The 18,249-nt window shown below is 37.3% G+C and overlaps 1 protein-coding gene across 1 annotated transcript in view; it reads left to right on the forward strand.

Moving 5' to 3' along the window:
* Kifap3 (kinesin associated protein 3) overlaps positions 1-18,249 on the forward strand; it is a 131,225-nt gene that overhangs the window by 51,563 nt on the left and 61,413 nt on the right. Inside the window, exons 12-17 of the mRNA XM_052200611.1 lie at positions 3,954-4,062; positions 5,571-5,683; positions 11,515-11,680; positions 12,255-12,380; positions 14,818-14,916; positions 17,965-18,050. Coding sequence (XP_052056571.1) covers positions 3,954-4,062; positions 5,571-5,683; positions 11,515-11,680; positions 12,255-12,380; positions 14,818-14,916; positions 17,965-18,050 — 699 coding nt within the window. The remainder of the gene's footprint in view (positions 1-3,953; positions 4,063-5,570; positions 5,684-11,514; positions 11,681-12,254; positions 12,381-14,817; positions 14,917-17,964; positions 18,051-18,249) is intronic.

Here is an 18,249-nt window from a genome sequence, read left to right on the forward strand (position 1 = left end):
AGTATGATTATATTCTTAATTATGTAAGATATCTCTCTCTCTCTCTCTCTCTCTCTCTCTCTCTCTCTCTCTCTCTCTCTCTCTCATACACACACACACACACACAAACATGTTATCTAGAGTGCAAGTAAATAAAAGTATAACTTTTAGCAAAATGTGAGTCTTTCTTATTCCTACTCAGTCACAGTGCAGTATAAGTGCTTTAAGGATAACCCTGTAGTTAGATTAGAGTTCACATTCTGAAAATATTAAATGTCCAGTGCAGGCGATCTTACATGTAGCATTCCTCATAATCTCACCCAATATTGCATCGCTTTGCTTTCTTTGTACTTTATTGCCTGTAATTATTCAGTGTGTTCTCATTTTCTTCCCCTATTTGTCATTATCCCTCACAATCTGAGTTCAGGTCATCGTTTTTTATGATCTTAATGGGCTCAGTGGGTGGATTGTTTCAGGTAAGCACATTTGGATAACCAGGAGTTAATGGTTGTAGTCTAATAATAGTTAAAAGTACACATTAACAGTTCATTGTTATTTAGACCTCTGAGCTGCATGTTTTGTTTAAATAGGTGCAAATTCCATCCAGATGCTTATAAAAGTATTTATTGGTAATAGAATGGCCAATCAAAGCACATGGTTAGGTAGTGATGTCATGGTGTTATTTAATATTTTGCCCTAGAACAGCATGCAAGAGCCCTGAGAATGGTCCACATGTTTTCCACCGCAGTTGTCCTGTTTGGCCCTACTTTGATCTGCATGCTCCTTTTTAGCTGGATGCTGGTAAACGTCCTTTCTGACAGCCCTCTTTGCTCTTGCTGCCATTATCTGCTGAGTTCAGAAACCAGAGCATCACTTCAAACAGAAGGGCTAGGGAGTAGCCAGTCAGAAGAGATTCCTGCGGCAGGCACAGCTCTGCCATAATCATTCAAAGATGTTTGGGCAGGGGGTGGGGTGGTGAGGTGGATGAGAATACAGAGAGCTGTGGGGGTTGGCCTCTGGTCACTGGTAAATAAGTGAAGTCAGGTGCCAGAGAGTCTAGACACAGTGATTTCAGTCTTGGGTCTTTGGTATCTGATACTCAATATGGGACTTGTCTGATTGAACACTATTGCTTCTTCATTGCAGAGGCTGAAGACCTTTCAGTGCTTTCCTGTTAGATTAGTAAAAGATGAAAACAGACAGTTAAAACAGAGCAAATCTAGTTTTAATATTTCCTAGTTGTCAGTAATTACCTTTGTGTTTGAAGTACCATGGGTAGCAATCAAATTAAAGACAACTGCAGCCAGGCTCTTAGAGTTTGAATTAAGCTGGTTTTAAATTTAACTGTTTTTATTATGATGAAACAATGATTTTCTATTAGGATACATTTCACTCATTCTTAAATTTTCTCTCAGTTTTGGGAATGAGGTAATAGAGTTTTCAAACCATACATTCTTTTAAAAACCTGATTTTTTCTACAAGAGATTTATCAAGGAAATTAATTTTTTAATCCATAGATTGTAAACATATCACCTGTAACCTCATTTTTCAAAGGTAATTTTTATACTTCAAAAGCTAATTTGCTACAATATATAGTTTGCCTTATTAAAAAGCATTGCTTCAGTGGAATAGGTTTTCATTATGAAAGTTTTGAAGATAGTAATAACCCATTTTGAATTACAGTATGGAACAGTTATATTAATCAATAAATAATCACCCACAATTTTTGCTAATTTATTTTTAATTGGTTGACAGCAAATCTGTTAAATATATAACAAGTAAATGGAGATCATTTTCTTTTTTGTATAGAGTCTTTTTATAGTATAGCATAACTAAGTGTTAATTACCTTTTCTCAAAGGTTCATTAGTGACACACTTGCAGTCTGTGACCTGCCCTCTGGGGAGGACATAATGCATGTCAGTGCTCCAGCTGTTAGAGAGCTCCTGCCTGCACATAGGTCACTGCCATCTGATTACAAGTGTGTATGACGCTTGGAATTGAATAGTGTTCTTAATTTTGTTTTCAAACTATTTTTTGCTAAGAAAAAAAATTATTGATTTTGACCTTGTTGGAGATATCTAATGCTAACACTGACAGTAATTAAAACCGTAGTTTGCAGAATGGGTTCTAAAGTAAAAAACTTACTTCAATATATATAAAACAATAATTTTAAAAAAGAGGCTGTGAATTTGAAAGTGTTTGGGGGAAAATATATGGAAGGAATTGGAGAGAAAATAAAAGAAACAATGCAATATAACATGAAAATGTTTAGGTTATATGCCTTAGAGTATCTTATATGTTATAACTTTATTTTATATATATATATATATATATATATATAGCTTATATAATTTATATATTTTTATCTTATCTTTACCTGTTATAAGCAACATTGATTTACCAAAAATATCTTTACTTAATATGTATTAATTTTACTTGTTGATTTCCCCATAATAGATGAATGTTTCTAAATCATATAAATTTGCTCACTTCTGTTTTATGGACAGTGTCTCTCATAGCTAATCTAAATTATGGCTACTGGCTTAGAGCTGGAGAGATAGTCAGTAAAAATGTCTGCCACATAATCATGAAGTCCCAACTTTGACTCCTAGAATCCGTATTTTAAAAAGGAAGAAGTGATGGTGATGGTGCACGAGTAGGGAGGCCTGGGCTGCTCCTCAGCCACATGGCGACTTCCAGGCTCCAGCAGGAGACCGTGTCTCAGACATCATACACAGTACTGGAAGAAGGCGCCTCAAGCGCATCACGTTGCCTCCCCACACATCTACACACACCCACAGAAACATGCACATATGCATATATATATATATACATATATACATGTATATATGTATATATATATATATATATACCTTTTCTTTCTTGACTTCTCTTTGTTACTATACAAGCCCTCTCTCCATCTCTCTCTGAACATCTTTTCTCACTTTATGTTTGTGCACAAGTTTCAGTATCTAGTCTGCAATTTTAGAAATCATCCATACATGACAGTTCCTAACCTTTGGAGGTTCTTATACCTCCAAAGCAGACATAAGCTTAGGCCTCTACTGTAGCTTCCTATGAATATCCGAACTTACTAGAGTCTCATTGCAGCTTAAACTCCAACATATCAAACCAACAGTACAACCGTCCCTTTTTAGCTTCCAGTCTCCTTCCTAGATGCCGGCAGCAGCAGCAGAAGCCCTGTCATTCTGGGGCAGGGTCCCAGGAGCCCTCCTTAGCCAGTTACTAAGTCCTACCATGACTATATCTGCCCTCACTCCTCTTAGTTCTGCCCCAATTGCACAACATAGCTCGCTCAGGCCCCTATCATTTTAGTTGAACTTTTACTTGTACATGGGTTTCTACTTTTTTTTTATTTTTGTATAATCTTTCTGTGTAATTTTAAATAAAATATGATTGTAATCTCTGTATGTCACAAAAGATTGTTTGTCCTGACATCCCTTTTTCTGACACCTTTCCTCCTCAGAGGCTTAGAGCGTCTGTGTGTCCTTAGGATGATGCGCAGAGGCCCTAGGCATTTGAAGCCCTCTAGGCTCCGGGTTTACTTTTTCAGCCTGTCTTTTCTGCAGCTGTGCCTGACCTCCTTCAGTTCTTCAGACAACTGCCATCTTTGTTGCTCTGTCACTTCTGCTGAGCTGTCACTTCTGCTGAGCTGTCTTCCTTACCTACTGCTCAGCTTCCAGGCAGTATTTTTAATTTCTTAGAAGTATTAAGGTGTTATTTGATATTTCCTAACATTTCCAAATCTCTTTGGAAATTGGTCCTTAATACTCGCCACTTAGCTATTCACTACCCATTTACGCATTTTGTTCATTTTACAGCTAAAGCCCTTGAGTCTGTTATAAAGTAGAGATTACCTTCTAGAATATAATTTAAGAGACTTCTTAATGCATTCTGCTTCTGGGCTTTGTTTTGGTCTTTTGATTAAAATATGGCCTGTGTTTCTTGCTAGTTAATGAAGATGCTCTTCGAATGTTCAGATGAACGGATTGACTTGGAGCTGATTTCTTTCTGCATTAATCTTGCTGCTAACAAGAGAAATGTCCAGCTCATCTGTGAAGGTCAGTGCACAGAGCTTCATGGGTAGCCATGTTAGTGAATAATGGGCATATAATAAGGAATAGATAATAAAAGTAAGAAAGAATGTGATGTAAATATAAAATCTCTTAAATAGTTTCTTTAGTATGCTTATAATTCCTAGGAGTCTAATAGAGTGCCCTTTTCTGGTAGATATACTCCTTAGTAATATTTTATACACAAATTAGTTTACATTTATTTGAAAGATAATGAGATGTAAGAATACAAGATTATTATTTCTATAGTATCCTGAAAAACTGAGATATCATTTTTGTGCCTGTTGTGCCGTTTTAACCTATTTGAGGAGCATATGTTCATTATGAAAAAGACAGATGAACAAGAAAAAAAACTCAAGATCTTTATTCTGCCAGTCAGAAATAGCTATAATAAATTTTTTGTATAATGCTTCTATAAAATTTTGAATAAAAGTGTGCTTCTTCTCTCTGTGCCTTATAAAATAGTCTTCTAAAGCTAATAATTTGAATATCATTCCACATGATAAAATTCTTTTATTAAAAAGTAGGTTAGCAAAATGGCTTGGGGATGACAGAGCTTGACGCAAGCCTTGTGACTTTCGGTTAATCTCCTTAAGCCATATAAAGGGAGAGAGCTGACTGTTCATACTGTTCTCTGACCTCTGCATGTGTGCTACGGCATGCACAGACATACATACAGCATGCGCTCTCTCGCTCTCTCTCTCTCTCTCTCTCTCTCTCTCTCTCTCTCTTACACACATACACACACGCTTTTGTCATGGTCTGTTCACTCTCTTAACTCTTTATAACTTTGTAGACTTAAAATAAATTCCTAGAAGTATAATTTTTTTTTCAAATTTCAAAAAGAGTCCTTTTTTTCCTTTGTGGAACATAATGCAAACACAGAAAACATTCTGTTTAAACCTCTCTTGATGAAGCTGTAGGTGATAAAGCTCATCTGTGTTTGAAAAGATAAGTTGTAGAAATAGGCTCTTATCTCTCTTACTCTCTTAGCTTCTCTTGGGCTCTTCCCTCCCCCCTCTCTTCACGTGCTCATGGCCGGCCTCTACTTCTCTACTTTCTGCCTCTCTCTGCCTTTCTCTGTCTCTGCTATCCCCTTAACTCCCCTCCCCATGCCCTGAATAAACTCTGTTCTATACTTAAAAAAATGTAAAAGTAGAAAAAGAAAAGGTAAAGGAAAACTTCCATCATACTGCTCCATAGCATGAGTGTGCATGTGTACACACACATACAGTGTAATAAATAAACAAAATGAAAATAAAGGACAAAAACAAACGAACATTCCTAATAGTTGTTGGGGAAAATAAGATTGACAGTTAGGGCACAAGGGGAGCTTCTGGAGCAAAGGGAATGTTTATGTGGTGTGTGGTTTGCGTTACAAAACACCTATGTTTCTCTGCTTCAAATTGTATACTTAAAAGATTCTGCAGTATACTAGATGCACCACAAACAACCTGCTGTTTAACTTAATGTAACTCCCCACTTTTCTGTTTTAGGAAATGGGCTGAAAATGCTCATGAAAAGAGCTCTGAAGCTCAAGGACCCACTGCTGATGAAGATGATCAGAAACATCTCCCAGCACGATGGACCCACTAAGAATTTGTTCATTGTGAGTAGTTCCCAGCCTTCTGTCTGTTCAAATAGACCTGAGACCATAGCTTTAAGTTGCTGCATTTGGAGAGACAACTTACTGGGCTCTCTTCAAGTGTTTCCTGGAGACCCAAACACCTCCTGTCTTGTGAAAATCTTCACACGCTTAGCTCCGCAGCTCTGACAGATGAAGTGAAGTGAAGGAGAAGAGTCAGAGCCAGGATCCCGTAGTGAGAGCACGTGCTGTCTGTGTGTGCCAGGCTTACCTCACTCCACGGGACGAGAGAGAAGAACCCTCAAAGAGCCTGTTAGGAGAGGAAGCAGGCAGAGAGGCAAGGTCTGAGGGCTGTGAATGTGATCAGAAGTTTACATATGTGTAACAGTATTATAACAAAGCCAATTAATTTGAAAAATTAATTAACAGTGGCTAAACATAATTAGATTATGCTCTGACAACCTGAGTTCAATCCCAAGATCCAGCTGCTGTAAAGAACTGATTTCCTTAACATGCAGGCATCTGCATGCATGTGCACACACACATTCCCATATTAACATTTTGTATTAGTTTGGTGCATTTTCTCCTGCAAGTTGTCTCAACTTCCATCATACTGCTCCATGGCATGAGTGTGCATGTGTACACACACATACAGTGTAATAAATAAACAAAATGAAAATATGGGATAAAAACAAACGAACATTCCTAAAAGTTTCAGCAAGTACTTGATGTACGTGCCGAACAAGAGCCCAGCATGGCAGGCACTGATGCATCACAAGGCTGTGGTTCCTGTTACCTGTGTCACCCTTTGTTCCCCAGAGGTCTGAAGGACAAAGCTAAGGAGAAGAATAAGGAACCCAAGCTCTGGCACAGATGCTTGGGCAGGTCATTTAACACCGTGAATCTCACTGTCTCACCCAGGAAATGCAGAAAGAGCTCTTTTCTCAGGTTCATAATAGTAATGAAGTGTTGAGAAACTCCTGATACCAAGTGAGTGCTGAAACAAATTAGCTGTGATGATTATTCTACTTAAAATTCATTCCAGAGTTAAGGCTGTACTCATGTGCCTGTTATAGAACTCACATCATCAATTTGTATATACTTCAAAAAGATGAAACAAACAAAGAGAAGACAAAGGAGGTTATTCAGATAACCCTAGTGCAAAAATTCTCTGATCATGAACTGGCCCAGAATAGGGAATTTGGACTCAGTTTTTCAGAAAAATACAGTTTAAACTACAATAAAAAGTTTCTGTGTTCTCGGCATACTGCTTAAATTGGTAGGATGGTTTCTGATCCTTTATCTCTACTGTAATGTAACATTATAAGACTCAGGATCTCTGAGGTAACTTAAGACCCAATAACTCAGATGCAGAAGGCCAGATAGACCTGTGCCCAGAAAGTTCTTACTCAACCAAAATAGTGTTCTATTGGTCTGTATCAGGGTGCCTTTCATTTACTTGATACAGGAAGGGATCAACTGAGCATGCTATTTTCAAAAGCTCCACGAATGATTGTGATGCACAGCCAGAAACTGCACCTCTGCTTTAAGGGAATGCAAGGCCCAGCATTATAAGTGCCAGAAAATGAGAACAGAAAAATTAGTCCTTCAGAGATCATTAGTATCTATACTGCCTTCTGGATGGTCCAGCCCAGTTCATTGCCTTGAAATTGTCTTCTCTCTTAACTTGTGAAAAGTCCAAGCCACTTTCCTTCCCATTTTTGGACAGTTGCTCCAACTATTGCTTAAGTGATGCTTCCCAGAATGAAGGTCATTTTATTATCTGTTCATCTGAAAATGTGTGTAATGTATCGGCATGTCAGGGAATACTCACGAGCTTGTATGAATTCCATATCTTCAGCAGTGGGAACCTAAATAACATATGCACATTCCCATGTCCCAGGCTTATGGTCAGATCTTCTTGTTCAATTGTGCCTGCTTGCTAAAAAATTCTTTCTTTATTACCTACTGCAACTTTCCAGATAATATACCCCTATTCTCAAGGTTGATTCTTTGAGAAAATCAACAAGATTAGCAAACCCTTATCCAAACTAACCAAAAGTGAAACTAACCAAATTAGTAAAATCACAAATGAAAAGAGGAATATAACAACAGGCACCAAGGAAATCCAAAGAATCAGTAGGTCATACTTCATAACCTGTATTCCACAAAATCGAATCCAAGAGAAGTAGGCAGTTTTCTCAACAGCTTCCACTTATAGGCCTTATTTTATGAGGTCACAGTCACCCTAACACCAAAACCACACAAAGATTTAACAAGAGAAATAATTACAGACCACTTTCCCTCATGAGCATTGATGCAGAAATAATCAATAAAATACTCACAATCCAGATCCCACATCAAAAAGATGAGCCACCATGATTGTGTTGGCTTCATCCCGGAGAGCAGGGGTAGCTCAACATACAAAAATATGTCAATGTAACTCACTATGTAAACAATCTGAATAAAAATTGCATGCTTACCTCATTAGATGCAGAAATAGCATTTGGCAAAATCCAACATCCCTTCCTGTCAAAAAAACTTAGATCAGAAATACACAGGGCATGCCTAAATATAATAAATGCAATTTATAGTGAGCTTGATAGCCAATATCAAATTAAATGAAGAGAAACTCAAAGCAGTTTCACTAAAATCAGGAACCAGACAAGGCTATCCTGTGTAGATCTATCTGTTCAATATAGTACTTCAGGTTCTAGCTAGAGCAATAAGTCAATTGGAGGAAGATCAGGGAACACAAATATAAAGGAAGAAGTTAAACTACTGTTATTTGCAGATAACATGATATATACATAAGTGACCCCAAAAATTCTACAAAAAAACACCTACAGCTGATAAACACCTTCTGCAAAGTGACTGGGTACAAAATTAACTAAAAATAATTAATAGCCCTCATTTATACAAATTATTAATGGGCAGAGAAAGAAGTTATAAAAACATTTTTAAATAGCCATGAATAATATAAAATATCTTGGGGTAACTCTATCCTAGGAAGGAAATTGAAGAAGATAGCAGAATATGGAAAGCTCTCCCATGTTCATGGATTAACATAGTAAAAATGGCCATCTGCCCAGTAGCAATCTACAGATTCAACACAATACCAAAATTCCAACATAATTCTTCACAGACCTTAAAAGAACATTATTGAACTTCATATGGAAAAACACACCCCATGATAGCTAAAACAACCCTGTACAGTAAAAGAACTTGTGGGTATCACTGCTCCTGATCTAAAGCTCTGTATTACAGAGCTGTAGTAATAAAAACCACATGATATTAGCATAAAAACAGAAACATTGCTCAACCGAATCAAATTGAAGACCCAAATGTAAATCCTTACACCTATGCACACCTGATTTTTGGTAAAGAGGCCAGAAATACACAATGACAAAAAAGAAAGCATCTTTAACAAATGATGCTAGTCTAACCTAGGTGTCTGCATGTAGAAGAGTAGATCCACATCTATTACTCTGTACAAAACTCAAGTCCTAGTGTATCCAAGACCTCAACATAAAACCAGATACACTGAACCTGATAGAAGAAAAAGTAGAGAATAGTCTTGGACATAATGGCACAGGAGCCAACTTTCTAAACAGAACACCAATAGATCAGGCACTAAGATCAACAATAAACTGGACCTTATGAAACCCACATCTGACAGGGCGCTAATATTCAAAATATGAAAAGAACTCAAAAAACTAGACATCAACAAACGAAATAATCCAATTTAAAAAATGGGGTACGGTGCCTAAACGGAATTCTTGACAGAGTAATCTCTAATGACCAAGATATGTATGACATCCTTAGCCATCTAGGAAATGCAAATTAAAATGACTTTGAGATTTCATCTTACACTAGTCAGAATGGCTAAGATCAAACTCAAGTGACAACTCATGCTGGCAAGGATGTGCTGCAAAGGAGAACACTCCTCCACTGCTAGTGGGAGTACAAACTCATCCAGGCTCTTTGGAAGTCAATATAGTGCTTTATCAGAAAATTGGAAATTGACCTACCTCAAGACAGCTATTCCACTCCTAGGCATATACCCAAAGGATACTTCATCCTATCACAAGGACACTTGCTCAACTATGTTCCTAGCAGCTTTATTTATAATAACCAGGAACTTGAAACAACCTAGATGTCCCTCAACTAAAGAAAGGATTAAAAAATACGTGTACATTTACATAATGAAATACTGCTCAACTATTAAAAACAAGTTCATCATGAAATATTTGGCAAATGGATGGAACTAGAAAATATCATCCTGAGTGAGGTAATCCAAACCCAAAAAGGCAAACATTGTATGTACTCACTTATAAATATTATCTATAAAGTAAAAGATAATCATCAACCCATCAACCCAAAGAGGCTAAGTAACAAGGATAGGACTTAAAGACTCAAAAAAGGGATCACAAGGATTTTCTGGGGAAGGGGAAATAGACTAGATTTTGCAAGTGGACTGGGACAGGTGGAGTTGGGAACAGGAGGAATCAGATTCATGGGGAGGGAGGAAGAAAATACTGGGAGAAAAGACTGGAATTGGAGGCCATTTGGGGGACGAGGTGAAAACCCAGTGCAATGGAGACTCAGTGGAATCTATTAGAGTAACCATAGCCAAGACCCTAGTAATGGGACACAGAGCCTAAATCAGACATCTGCCTTAACTAGGCAAGACCTCACTCAAGTGGAGGAATTGGGACACCAACCCAGCCATAAAAACTTCAACCTACAATGTGTCCTGCCTGCAAAGTGTGCTAGGAAACAGCCTAGCAGAACCATTATTAAGAGACCAGAGAGACTTCACCCAGCAACTGAAAGTAACAGATATAGAGTCCGACATTCAGACATTCAGACATTAGGCTGAGCTCAGGGAGGCCTGCCGAGGATGGGAATGGAGGGATTGGAGGGGCCAAAGTCAGGACCAGACTAGGAGAACATGGCCTTAGAATCAACTAACTGGGACTCTGGGGACTGCAGAGTACAGGAAGTCTGTAGGGAGTCTGACACAGGTCCTCTGCATATATGTTATTGCTGAGTAGTTTGCTGTTATTATGGGAATCCTAACATGGAAGTGGGGGCTATCCCTGGGTCCCTTGCCTACTCGTGAGACTCTTTCTCCTACTGAGCTGCCTTGCCCAGCCATGATATGATGGTAGGTACTTGGTCATATTGTAGCTTGTTATGCTGAGTTTGGTTGATGTTCCTGTAAGACTTGTTCTTTTCTGAGGGTAGGTGGATCGGGAGGAGGAGAGAAGTAGGGGGAGAGGTCGGGGGGCTGGGGGGGAGAGGAAACTGCAGTTAGGATATAATAATACATGAAAGAAGAATACAAATTAAATAAATAGATTTATTTTCAAGTAATGACAGTAATAGCTCTAATATGTATAAAGTGTTTACTGTATAGATAATAGTTCCATTGTGTGTCCTTTTAATTATATTCTTAAAGGCAGCAGCCTGTTTTCAGAAATTGAAATATCCTTAAGGTTCACAGCCAGTAGATGATGGATCTGTGACTTGAGAACAAGACTTTCTGAATCTGGGATCTACAGCTTTTGGCCACAAAGGAGAAAATAGCCCTTTCTTTATCTATGCACCTTTGTACATAATTACCACTATCACTTATTTCAACATGGGTGAAGGAAGGGAAGAAGGGAGGCAGGGAGGGAGGACTCCCTGGAGCTGATCATGAGACCTTAATGCGTTAACTCAATTACATAGAAAACTATGTTTGTTTTGCTTTTCTTTTTTTCTTTTTTCTTTTTTTTAAACAATATGTTGAATTATTAGTTTGAATCCTCTCCTAGATTCTAACCCCACTGAAATTCTTCTGTTCTCAGGATTATGTCGGGGACCTTGCAGCCCAGATTTCCAGTGATGAAGAGGAGGAGTTCGTAATCGAGTGTTTAGGAACACTGGCAAATCTGACAATCCCAGACCTAGACTGGGAACTGGTTCTTAAGGAGTACAAGCTGGTTCCCTTCCTCAAAGATAAACTAAAGCCAGGTCTGTGCTCATTGTAGAGCTCTGCATAAGCTCTAGGTTTTGGATACCGTTGTAGCACAGCATCGTGTGAGTCCACTGTTATAGGTAGCATACTCTTCTGATAGTTTTGCTTTGAGAAGGACTATTTGAAAGCTCCCTATTTTCTCTAAATTCTTATTTGTCCTATTAGTGATTTCTTAACATTAGTTTCTGTCTCCTGTTTATTTTTCTATATTTACCATATGTTTAATAACAAGTGCCCCCCATGTTTATATACAGATGTGGAAGCACAAACACAAGGTTCTTTGAAACATTGACGAGAGTCTTTTACTGTCTACTTTCATTATCTTTCAGTTGCATTTTCAAATATATATTTACACCTTTCTATTGTCTCACCAGTTCAATAGGCTGTCATGGATAAAAGAAAATGGAAAAGAAAAAAAAAGACAAGTGTATAAGTATGTCAAAGATTGGTAGATCCATAGGGATGGATTTGATATCTTTCAGTATTTTTTCTGTACACTCATGTTTGACAGAACAAATGGGTTTGCTCAGGACACTTCAACAACAACCTTCCATGCCTTGATTTCACCAGGTGCCGCAGAAGATGACCTTGTTTTAGAAGTGGTGATAATGATCGGAACTGTATCTATGGATGACTCTTGTGCTGCACTACTAGCTAAATCTGGGATAATCCCAGCACTCATCGAACTGTTGAATGGTAACTCTCATTTTCATGCCAATGCATAAAGAATATTATTACAAATTTCAAGATATAAAATACAGTCTCCAATGTTTTATAATGTTTGTTTTCTTTCATTAACCACAAGATGAACTAAACTATGTAATTACAAAAAATAAACTAAAATAAGCTGCTGAGTTGGATTGGACAGAATAATATGAAGGGACTTGAGGTTGCTGTTAGGAATGTTACTGTGAAACAGTTCTGGACTAACTTCATGTGCTCTTCCTCCTTTAACCAATTCCAACACATAATACGGAGTCACTTCTTTCTGCCTCACTTTATCTTGGTTTGAATTAGGTCTTCTCTATTATGCAATCCTTGCTTCTTATACCTTTACTTCTAGGTAAGAATGTTAACTTGAAAACTGATTCTAAACATCATATTCTCTTCTAGATGTACAGGATTTTGTCCTGTGAACTTGCCAGGAGAATAAATGTCATATATCTGCCCTGCCCAACTTATGATCATTGAACACTTGAAATGTGGTTGTCAGGACTAAGAACCTGAATTTTCAATTTAATTTAAATTGGATTAGCTATAGCAGTGTGTGAGTGTACCATATTCCTGGCTTCTACTTGCGGTGCACGTTACACACAAGAGTTCAAGCTAGGATCCATATCAGAGAAAACATACTTATCATTTTGGTATTGAATTGTATCACTGATAAGTTGGGTTTTAACTGTGTAAGTGAAATCAGGCTATTTATCCTATTACATATTTATGAGTTCCATCTATGTTACATACAGACTTGCTCTTTTTCATCATTATATATAATATTGTATTTTATATTTATATATTAAATTTGTATTTTATATATATATATTCCTATCTTTTGTACCATTAATGGGTTTTGTGCTATGGGGCATTGGGAATGACTATTATTAAAAAATATGTGTTTAAAACCTTTCCTTTGGTCATTAGCATAGTTGCTTATTTGCACTAGATGTGTACTTAAGAGTAGAGCTGCTGAGTCAGAGAGTTGGTGTTGTGTTTGCGGAACTAGTGCTAAGCTGTTTCCCAGTGCACTTGTGCCAGTCACCAGAGCAAGTTAGGTAAAGCTGCTCTTTGTCACCGCCATGCTGGGCATTGGTGAGCCCATGAATTGCAGCCTTCCTACCTTAATTTTCAGAATAGAATCTCCTTGTGGTGGTAATTAAAATCTCCCCAACAATTAATGCAATTGAACTCTAGTTTGTGGTTATTGGTCATTTAAGTCAGGCATGACCAATAAAATGAATTACCAGTGTAAGTCTTTTGCATGTTTTCTTTTTTGAGATTTTTAAAATTTGCTTTGTAATTTAATATTTTTTAAAGATCATATAATAATATAGTCATATTTTAAAGTATTCCATCTCAGAGGTGTGGTAGCTAGGTATTTATTTTCTTGGACCCTTTTTACATCCAGAAATTTTCAGAATAGAATTAATTAAAAGAAACTAGGTAGTTGGAGGGGGTGAAAATGAAGGCAGTGGGGTGGACAAAAGACAACGACCTTGTGAAGCTGCAGGAAGTTAGAGAGAATGGCCCAAGTCCTAAAATGTTGTGCTATAGTTTGACTGAGAGAGCCGAGGTATTTAAAGTGAGTTAACAGCCAGCTCAGAGTTTTGCTGTTCACTAATGTGAGCTTACCCCAGGAGATCTGTGTATAAGTGTTTTAAGAACTATATAGGGAAAAAATAATTACAGACATGTTCAGTGTTTAAAACTTCTTAGAGCAAACTCTGAAAAGTGAATGATTGATAGCCTGGGTAGTTTAGGAAATTAGTAATGGAAATCATTTGAGGCAAATTAAACTTCAGTTCCACAGTTTAGTTCACATGGCTAGTTAGATGCTATGTTAACTGGGAAATATGTTTTTAACATATCATTGAACTGTTGCCAAGAGTTGATAACAAAATTACTATATCAATAAATCACATTTCAATTAGGTTTCTATAAGTAATTGTGTTAAATTACAAGTGTATAATATTAAGCATTGTTAGTCACAATTATTAGCATAAAATATACCTATAGTTAGCCTTTATGATAACATTTTATTATAAAATTGGATTGAATCAAAAATACCTCTTTTATGCCAATATATGTGAAGTTAAACTTGTGAATATTATTCAACAAAATACCTTTTTATACTAGTCCACTTTCTTTTCCTGTGCTTCTGGGGGTAAAACCAAGGTTGTTGTGCATACTAGGTGAGTGCTTTACCACTGAGCCACATTCAACCCCAATAGTCCAATTTCTAATAACAATTTAGGACTTTAGAGGGTGTTATTTTTCCATGTGAAGTCAATATGGGAGTGGCTAAATCACATGCTGGTATTTGCCTACCTGTCACCATCACTCTGGTGTTCCCAAATGCTTTTGGTTCAGTGTGTGAATAGACAATTTTATCATGCACACTTCTCTTTCCTTTCAGCTCAGCAAGAAGATGATGAATTTGTGTGTCAGATAATTTATGTCTTCTACCAGATGGTTTTCCATCAGGCCACAAGAGATGTCATAATCAAGGAAACACGTATCCTTTTGATGTTTAAAATACATAATGACAATCCACAATGTAGAAATATTCATTCTTGGTGTTTTCTTTCATGTGCTGAAATACTGTAGAAAATAGCAAACACTGAAATGAAATTAGATGCCAAGCTCTTCTATGGGAATTAGGTGGAGTTAGCATGGGATTAAAAAGACATCTGAAATCTGTAGTACTTCAGAATCAGAACCTTTGGGAATGCTAGCATGCCACCAGTGTAAAACTCACTTTGCCTAACGGACCATAGACAAAACTTATATACACTAAGAATAGTCTAGAAAATAACAGTTAGACTGTGTATGAGAGTTCTATGTATGTATGTGAGACATGTATCTATAGCATTCCTGGCATCTCCACCACCCTAAGGGTCTCCATTTCAACTTCACACTCAAAGCTTCTTACGTGAGCCTCATAGGGGCTTCCTATAGGAAATCCATCACATCTACACAGTGCCTGTCCTCAAAGACTTTCTCTGGAACCTTGGTGCAATTCTCCACAAACTCCTTTACTATTATTCTGTTGTCTTACTGAAAATAACTTAACTTTTGGGTATTAATCTCTTTAACACCTACAGCCTTCTTACCTTAAGCTTTAATTGCACTTTCTGGCCAAACCCATGTGTTTTACATCTTTTTCTTTTAGCTTTAAAAACCTCAGTTAAAAGAATCCAGCAGAATATTATGCTGTCTTGAAATCTCCTCCATCAAATTTATTAGTCCATTAATTTTGAATTTCACCTCATTCAGATTTTCAGGACACAGATAAAGCATTTAAAATTCTTGCAGTTTTGGTAATGACCCTTAGTCTTTAAAGACTGAGGTGTCCCTCTAGCTCTTAAAACAATTCCTCATGAAAAGTCATTACAGAATGACTAACAAAAAGAATGACATTGTTTTGATACTAGTGGATCTCCGTGTCTTCTTTGAAAGGCAACCCATTCCATCTTGAGGATTTGTGTGAATACTAAAGAGGTGCTTCACCTAGGTGATAAGAGTAGCATTTTCCTATGTGTATAATGTAGCTGCTTAGAAGGCAGTTTGATGCTACAGAAACTTAACTAAACAGCAGCAGTCAGTTTTCCATAGGGCCTATAACCCTTCCAGGTGTGGGTTTCTGACTGAGATTACAGTTCAAGAAGAGAGCACTGGTTACCCCCATAACAGTCATGCCACAGTTGCATAAATGGACACATCTTGCCTGGCAGGTTGGTGTTGTAGTTGATAGTGTTCAGCTCAATTTTCTCTCCCAGCAGCCATCATAGAATCTTCTGGCACTTTTAAGGCTAACCAACAAGGAGATGACTCCCAGGTCAGTTGCCACCTAACTTCTCTATATCTTGCAACCAAAGTCTGTTTTGTCTTTAGCAGTAAGGTCTTATCATCTGGTTCTTGTGAACAACCAACAGTAATGACAAGAGCATATATTGTTTTATGGTCTTTATTCCCGACCAATAACACAGGAGGAGGTATCCCATATCTGGCACTGGGGATTTTGTTTAGTAACTCGGAGCCACTAGGAGCAACATTGTGTAGATGTCAAAATATCTCCCTTCAAGTGTGTGTGTGTGTGTGTGTGTGTGTGTGTTACAAAATAACAGATTTTCATGCAGCTTAACATTTTAATTATTGCCTTTTAAAAACTAATGCTTTCCTACAATTTATATATTGTTCAGTTTCCTTGGCTCCTATCTTTGCTTGAATTCTATTTTGCTATTCTTTTGAAATTACTTCACTCATAATGAGGCACTTTTATAGGTACTAATATTATATGTAAACAAAAAATGGTTAGAAAATTTAAAACATCATAAGAATAGGCAAGGAGGCCAGAAAGAGAGCTCACAGGAGAGTGGTAGTCTTGCAAGTATGAGAACCTGAGTTCATTGCCTTGAACCCACATAAAACGGTGGTTGGCTGGTGTTGAGCTTCTGTTCTCTGAACCCAGAAAGAAGTAAGAGAACTCTGGGTATCAGTGGCGTTTGTATGAGTGTTGCAGTTTTTTCTTAGCCTGACTAGCTAGCAAATCATTGAGACCGGACTATTACATTGATTTCACAGCTTTAAGGCACAACAGCTGAGCTGTATTAATCTGTTTTAATCCTCTAAACTAATTTGGCTAACTCCCAGCCAAAATCCCTGAGATCCTTGCATGTTATGGCTTTCTATGCCCCATGTGTTTTTCCATGGTGTCTCCTGCACCCGCCCTCTACCTGTAGTGAATCTCCACTTACTTCCTCTCTCTTCCTCCTCCACTGGCTGGAGGAAGTTGTGCCCTATTCTCTCCTCAGCTCAGCCATTAGCTGATCAGATTCTTTATTGACCAACCGGAGAATAATTGGGGAGCAATGTTTACACAACATTGAGACAGGAGATTTTCAGATTAAGGATTGAAGCTAGCTAGGGGACGCAGAACTCAGCATTTGACTATTCCAAAGACACTCTTCACACAGTGCACAGTAACATCATGCCTACACCTGGGACTCAGTGGCTAGCCAGTGTAGCCTCCTTGCTAATGAGGGGCCCCATATATAGTTGTCTTACTCTTGGCCTTGTACTTCTCTTAGGAGTTTATTGTGCTTATTTTATGTTCAGTTTTCACTTTTGTGTTCTTTGTTGAACTATTTTTATAATTCTGACTATAAGATTTTATAATTCTGAGTTATATTTGCATATATTTTTTCAAATTCTTCTATTTTAAAATGCTTTATGTTATTTTAAATGACATATGTCTCCAGTTTTTCTTATTATAGCAATTATATGACATTTGATTGATTCATTATTTGCTCATATTCATTGTCATATGAAATATGTTATCTTGAATATCATGGACAAAAGATGGAGAAGGCAATTTTAGCTCTTTCTGACACTCTCTCCCCACCTCCTCCCTTATATGTATGTATGTGTGTGAATGTGTATATATGTGTGTGAGAGTGCATGTGTGTGTGACTGTGTCATATGCTGCCATGTTATGTGTAATTTCTCTGACTGAAGAGCTACAATATCAATTCACTTTGTGTCTTTAACCACTTTTATTCAGAAGCTCCAGCATATCTCATAGACCTGATGCATGATAAAAATAATGAAATCCGAAAAGTCTGTGATAACACATTAGATATTATCGCAGTAAGTACTCTATAAAACCTATACTGATTTTATTTTGTGAAAGAGAAGACATTGTAAACCTAATTTGAATTATTGATGTAAACACAACTTTGTTTTGTTTTTTTTTTAATCTAGAAAATTCTTTGATCCAAGTTAGGTCTTTTTGCTTTCAGCTTTTAACCATAGGCTCTTTAGAGGCATTTGTACAGAATTACAATAT

This window comes from Apodemus sylvaticus, chromosome 12 (genome assembly GCF_947179515.1).
Source record: "Apodemus sylvaticus chromosome 12, mApoSyl1.1, whole genome shotgun sequence".
In the NCBI taxonomy this organism is placed as follows: domain Eukaryota; kingdom Metazoa; phylum Chordata; class Mammalia; order Rodentia; family Muridae; genus Apodemus; species Apodemus sylvaticus.